The sequence below is a fragment of the Eulemur rufifrons genome, chromosome 9 (genome assembly GCF_041146395.1).
Source record: "Eulemur rufifrons isolate Redbay chromosome 9, OSU_ERuf_1, whole genome shotgun sequence".
NCBI classification, from domain to species: domain Eukaryota; kingdom Metazoa; phylum Chordata; class Mammalia; order Primates; family Lemuridae; genus Eulemur; species Eulemur rufifrons.
In genome coordinates, this window is record NC_090991.1 from 40,900,996 (window position 1) to 40,907,400 (window position 6,405).

Below are 6,405 nucleotides of genomic sequence, written 5' to 3' on the forward strand. Positions count from 1 at the left end.
ATATGTCCTGATTCATTCTTTGAGGCCAGCATTACCCTAACACCAAAACCAGAAAAATACATTATCAGAAAACTACAGACCAGTATCTCTCATGAACATTGATGCAAACATATTCAACAAAATATTAGCAAATTGAATCCAACAATGTATAAAAAGAATTATACATCACAACCAAGTGGGATTTATCTCAGGAACACAAAGCTGATTCAACTTCTGAAAATCAATTAATATAATCTATCACATCAACTAGTTAAAGAAAAACCACATGATCATATAAATAAATGCAGAAAAAGCATTTGACAAAATCCAACACACATTCGTAGTAAAAACTTTTAGCAAATAGAGGAGAACTTCCTCAACTTGATAAAGAACATCTACAAAAAACCTACAGCTAACATTTTACCTAATGGCGAGAAACTTGCAGCTTTCCTGCTAAGATCAGAAACAAGGCAAAGATGTCCCCTCTCACAACTGTTCTTTAACATTGTACTAGAAGTCCTATGCAATAAGAAATTCAATGAGACAAGGAAATAAAAGGAATACATATTGGAAAGGAGGAAATGAAACTTTGTTTGAAGATGACATGATTGTCATCCACATGCAGTCTTATCTGCTCCCTCCTTCCTAATCCCACTCTCCAGGCCCTGGGCACCTCCCTCCTCAGCTCCTTCCTAGGCTGGGCCAGCTCTTGAAGATCTGCAAGGCCGAGATTTCACTGGGCAGGGAGCCTGAGGCCCAGAGTGAGGAGGAGGGGACCGACTAGGGCCCCGGCCACAGCACGGACTCTAGGGCTCCTTCTCCCAGCTTCCCTGGCCACGCCCGTGCCCAGACCCCCACTCGGAATTCCCTTCCCTCCTTTGTTGCCGTCTCTCCTCTGCCAGGAGCTTGCTCACATTGCCCATCCTCTGGGCCTCCAAGGCCAAACCCCAGACGTGCGAGTGCGTTTGTCTGCATATTTTGGATGTGTGACTGCGTCACAAGGCACACACGTGCATGGGCGTGCGTGGAGTGTGCTGTGTGTGTGTGTGTGTGTGTGTGTGTGTGTCACGTGACTGCATGTGTGATGTACTGGGCAGCTGGTGCTGTCTGTGGTGTGTGCGTGTGCACGTCTGGATTGTGGGTGGCTGTCCCCTACATCTTGAGGTACCTCCAGCTCCAGGCTGCAGCCTCCTGCAGGACCAGTCCTTTGGCCTCATTTTTCCCCTCCTTCCAGCCCCAGGACACCATCCCTTCCCATGCCGCCCTTCCCGGAGGAACCCCACTCAGACACGCCTTCTTGCCTGCCCAGTCCCATGCCCAGCATCGCCTCGGATGATCCCAACACGGTGATCCCTGGCTTCAGGCCAAGAGGAATCCCCATTTCATGAGAGGGCACTGAGGCCTCCCCTGGACTAGTCATCAGTCTCCCTGCCGGCCTGGAGGCCTGGCTAGGTGGGAGTGAAGTGGAACTGCCCCTGGGGAGTGGGCAGGGATGAGACAGACAGCTGGGAGAGGGTGATGTTGACCGCTGGGGACAGGTGGGGCTGGGGCAGCGAAAAATGGGGGTGGCATCCCTAAAAAATTGAGATCAGGATGCGGCAGCCAGACGAGCTTACTGGTCCAGGAGCATTTGCACAAAAAGTCTGAGCCGAGGGCCAGCACTGGAGGCTTTACTGGTTTTGTATAGTCATTGCTCTGGGGTGGAGGGGGATGACAGCTTAAAATGAATTTGCAGCAATAATGGATTCCCTTTCTTGGTTCCCGGCACTGAGCTGCAACACAAAAGAGAAAGCGTCACTTGGGCCCTGGTGGGGGCTGTCAGGGGAGAGGGGAGAGCCCAGAGGCCTCTCGAGGAGGTCACTGGAGGTGGTGGGGTGGGGGGCGCCTTGTGCTGCTGCACGTGGCGGGGCAAGCTGCTGTCCTGTTCTGTGTCCATTCGTCACCAGAACGCAAGGGGCGCTGGAGAGCTCCCTCATTCTGCCCTCCACAGGGCGTCCTGGCCCCCAGGGCTGGGGCCAGCAGGCTCTCAGTAGGGCAGACACTAGCCTGAGCATTTCCCACGTGGGGAGGCATTGCTCCCTGGGTGGGAAGCTTCCTAAAGCCAGCATGGCCCTTCCCGTCGGAATCCAGGGCCCTGCCCTTGCCCTGGAGTGCTCACCCTCCATGGTCCCCAGGCCTCCTGTGGCCCTGGCCTTGGCACTGCACTGTAGCCCACCGGAACCTTGTTTCCAGCAGCCTTTATGAGGTCACCAAGGTTGAGGCATCACAGTCCGCCACACCCCTGCCCGGCCCCTCATTCCACTGTCTCCCACCCCTACCTGGCGTGTGAGGAGCGGGCCCCCCACATCCCAGCCCAGCCCCCTCACTGGGGAGAGCTGAGTGGCTGACCTCACTTACTTTTCCTTGGCTCCCTGCAGCTGGTCGGGGGACGTGGCTGGAGACTGGAGAAGCTTCACTTCCCCTTCAATAGTGGTCCTCTTGTTCCCCAGCTTGCTGAAGTCAAGGTAAGGGTGAGAGAAACTCTTGCCTTCCTGATTCCAAGTTTTCTGCGGCTCCCTGGCTTCGGGTGGTTTCTTTGGCAGTGTCTCCTTGTGCTTTTCCAGCTCTTGCTTGCTTGTAGCGGGCCGGATGGGCTCTGTGAAAGGCTCCACGGGCTTCTGGAGTTTAGCTTTGATCCTGTGCTCCAAACTGGGCAAGTCTGTCTTGCTGGAGGAGGCCATGGCCAGGGAAGATGCAAAGTGGATTAGCTCTGCCAGGCCGATGGCTGGCGAGAGACCGGAGGAGGACAGGTGGGCGCTTGGTGGCGGCTGGGAGCTTGTGGCTGGAAGAGCTGTGTGGGCAGTGGAGGTATGGAAGTGCTTCTTGGAGCACAGAGTGTTGGTGGGGACGAAATGCTGGTGGCTGGTGGTCTTGTCCATACTGCTCTTGTGGAGCTGCTTGTTGATCTGCTGCAGGCTGTGTTCTGAGGCCTGGGTGAACTTGTTCGCCCAGAAGAGGTGCTTGGAGGTCTGCACGGGGATGGAGCGATATTCAGTGGGCACAGGTCTCTCCTCCAGGGAGCTCAGGTAACTGGTGTTTGAACCCGCGCTCCACGGTCTGAAGTTGTGTAGCATTGGCAGCCCTTCTATGTAGGGGTGGACGGACTCTATCCTGTACCCCTGCGTCCCAAGGTCTTCGTTGCCATTGGTCACCTTCCACTTGTCCCTCTCAGCTTCAGGCGTGGGTGGTGGCTGCAGCTCTGACTTCAGCAAAGCCATGAGCTCCAGTTCTGGGTCCGGGTCTGGGTCCAGCTCCAGGTCCAGGTCCAGGTTTGCTTTGGGTGGGGGCTCCTGGTCTAGCAATTCCTCCTCCAGCTGAAAGGTTTCAACTCAAAGCTGAGGAGGTAAGAGCTGGAGGTCCCTGCCCCTGAGGTCCTCCCTGGCCCCAGGCCCCTGTCCTGCCCCTAGCCGGCTCCTGCTCTCTCCCCGCCACACCTGCCTCCTCTCAGACACCTGCCTGTGAGGGTGGCGTGTGAGTGCCCACACTGGCCTGGAACTAGGGTCCCAGTGTTGTCAAGGGTAGGGGCTGGTTGGGGCTTAGGGACCCTTGCCTTCCACCACCCCGTAAGAGGTGACCCTTCCATTCTCACCTCTATCTTTTCTTCTTCCTCTTGTACCATCCGGGGATTGTAAAACGGGTATTGGTTTAAGTCATCCCTAAGACAAAAGGAGACAGAGTAGGGGATAGAGATCTGTGGGGTTGGTGAGTAGCTTCAGGCGGAAGGAGGTCTCTGGGGCCCTCAACGCTCCCTGCCTTGTACAGGGGTTGGCGAGCTGCCCCTGCCCCAGCTCATCTACTCCCCTGGCTGTCCCCACTCCCACCAAGAAGTCTGGAGTGGTATCCTCAAACTTGCCAGCTCGTCCCCCACCCGCAAAGATGGATCCAGTTGGTTGGAGGTCAGGCCCAGGAATGTGCCCTTGTCAAGCGTTACAGGTGAGCCGATGTAGCTCACTTTGAGAATTGGCGCCCAGAAAGTGGCTCCCTATGGAGGGGAAAGCCCAGGGCAATGTCCTCCCACCCCTTGGACAGCTCTGTCCTTATCAGGTAAGGCAGTTCTAAGGGGTCAGGTGCCATCCTTGTCCCTGGGTGTACCCAACCACCCCCCAAGTCCTTGCCCAATGTCAGGGCTTGTACGGCAGAAACAGAAGTGGGGGTAGACACCCTTCCCCCTCCCCCCTCCCCAGCCTTTTAGCCTGGATGCTGTCCCGGGCAGGTGTTGGGAATGGGTGAAATGGAGGGAGACCGGGGCTGGGGGCTCCTATGTGGTGTCAGGGGAAAGGCTAGAGTCCTGGGGGCTGGGGGGAGGCCCTGCGATGACGGCAGAGCAGTTCTCACCGCATGTCCACAATCTCCACAGACTTCTGGTCACAGCAGGGAAATCCGTTGGCACCTGGCAGGGAGAAGGAGGTGGGGGCTGGGAGCTGCAGGGGGGGCACAGTCCCTGAGGGAACCGGAGCCAGGGCTGCGGTGCTGCTCCAGCCGCCTCCTCCTTCCACCCTTCCCTCTCTCCTCACCCACCCTGTCCCTCTCCAGTCACCAGTCCTCCCCTCCGTGGTCTTTGCCCGGCCCCATCTCCAGCCTCCGTAAGGCAAATGCCAAAAGCGTCCCGCCCCTTGACGGAGCGCTGCTGCAGCCCAGGCACGTTACGCCTTTATCTCATTGATTCAACACAAGAAATTAGAAGGTCATTTGCTTCAGGTCTGATCATTGCTGAAGTGAGGGCTTGAGCAGGTTTGACTCAAGAACCTCCCCTGAGCTCCCCTGCCCAGGAACTGGGAACTGTGTGGGATCCATCACACCCAGGTGAACCTGCCTCCTCTCCCCCATGCCTGCTTCTCTGCCCAGCTGTCTCCACTCCCTCTGGGCCATCCAGCCCTGACCCCAGGCCAAGGCCCTCGTCCCAGGTGTTTGATCTGAGGTGGTGCTTGCACCTGCCTGGTGATTTATGAGCTTGGATCACCCTCTGCAGAGGAGACTGACTCCTGGGGGTGGTCCCCCCTTCCCTGGAGGTTTGAATCTTTTCCTGCAGAAGCTGCCGCTTCATCCTCTGGAGGTGGGGAGCCCCAGGCTGTGCCATTCTCTGCTCTCCAGGGCCGTGGATGGAGGGGCCATCATGGCAATCCTGCCATCATGCCAGGGGGCTCCCCATGAGTCTGGGGTGTGGCAGGAAGTGACAGCTCTGGCTCTGGCTGAGAAGAATGGCTCCCAGGATTATATGGGAAGGATGAGAATGTGTCGTGGCTCTTCCCAGAGCTGCAGCGGCTGGGGAGAGGCGTCCTTGCATGGCTGGCCCTGGGATTGGGATTTGGGCATGTCCATGCTTCAGCCTGGTCCTGGGGGATCTTGGGTCTGCTGAGTGGCAGGGCTTCCAGGTCACCACCATGCACAGCTCCCCGAGGCCAGCTCAGTGGTCTCTTGAGAACCCTCCACCTCCTTGACCGCCATGCTCCCCTGGCTTCCTCACAGGTCTCTCTGCCCCATCTCCAACCTCTCTGCTCCGAGCCCTGCCGTTGCCCAGGCTTCTGACCTCACGTTGAGGGAGTTCCCTTTCCTTTCCTAGTTTGCTTAGGTTTTAATTAGGAATAGATGTTGGATTTTGTCTAATGCTTTTTCTTTACTTATTGAGATGATCATATGGCTTTTCTTTTATATTGTTAATATATTATATGCTACGTATAACATGTTATATTCATAATACATTAACATATGAGTAATGTTATATTATTCTGTTAATTCTTTTACATTCTGTTTATGGTGAAATAAATTGATTTTTAAACGTTAAATAAGGCTGGATGTGGTGGTTCATGCCTGTAATCCTAGCACTTTGGGAGGCCAAGATGGGAGGATTGCTTGAGGCCAGGAGTTTGAGACCAGCCTGAGCAACATAGCCAGACCCTATCTCTACCAAAAAAGAAAAAAATAGAAAAATTAAGTGGGCATGGCAGCATGTGCCTGTAGTCCCAGCTACTCATGAGGGTGAGATAGGAGGATCACTTGAGCCTAGGAGTTTGAGGTTGCTGTGAGCTATAATGACACCACTGTACTCTAGCCCAAGCTATAGAATAAGACTTTGTCTCCAAAAATACAAATAAAGATGTTAGACCAATTTATATTACTGGGATAAACCTCATTTGGTTATAATACATTATCCTTTTTCATATATTGTTGAATCTGATCAGCTAACTTTTTTAGAATAGAATTTTCACGTATATATGGATGAGGTAGGTGTACTGGTGTATAATTTTCTTTTCTTGTTGATAGTAATGCCAGCCTCATAGCATGAGTTAAAAAGTATTCTCTCTTTGAGTTTCTGCAAGAGTTTGTGTAAAATTGGTATCATTTCTTAATGTCTGGTAGAATTCATAAGTGAAGCTTATGAACTTGGGC

At 54.1% G+C, this 6,405-nt stretch overlaps 1 protein-coding gene across 1 annotated transcript; it reads right to left on the reverse strand.

Annotated features, from left to right (window-relative positions):
* Nucleotides 1-1,666: 1,666 nt before the first annotated feature.
* On the reverse strand, nt 1,667-5,463 carry SPATA32 (spermatogenesis associated 32). Its single transcript, XM_069483153.1, has 5 exons — nt 5,449-5,463; nt 4,354-4,439; nt 3,608-3,674; nt 2,377-3,332; nt 1,667-1,751 (listed from the first exon to the last, which is right to left on the reverse strand). The coding sequence occupies exons 1-5, from the start codon at nt 5,461-5,463 to the stop codon at nt 1,667-1,669; spliced, it is 1,209 nt and encodes a 402-aa protein (XP_069339254.1).
* Between the last annotated feature and the right edge of the window lie 942 nt (nt 5,464-6,405).

What these genes read in the sequence shown, in the direction of transcription:
- SPATA32 (XM_069483153.1), bottom strand. An exon ending in AGGAAGAAGAAAAGATAGAG is followed by an intron (nt 3,333 to 3,607) that starts GTGAGAATGGAA and finishes GAAACCTTTCAG; the next exon opens with CTGGAGGAGGAATTGCTAGA. An exon ending in CTGCAGGGAGCCAAGGAAAA is followed by an intron (nt 1,752 to 2,376) that starts GTAAGTGAGGTC and finishes TTTGTGTTGCAG; the next exon opens with CTCAGTGCCGGGAACCAAGA.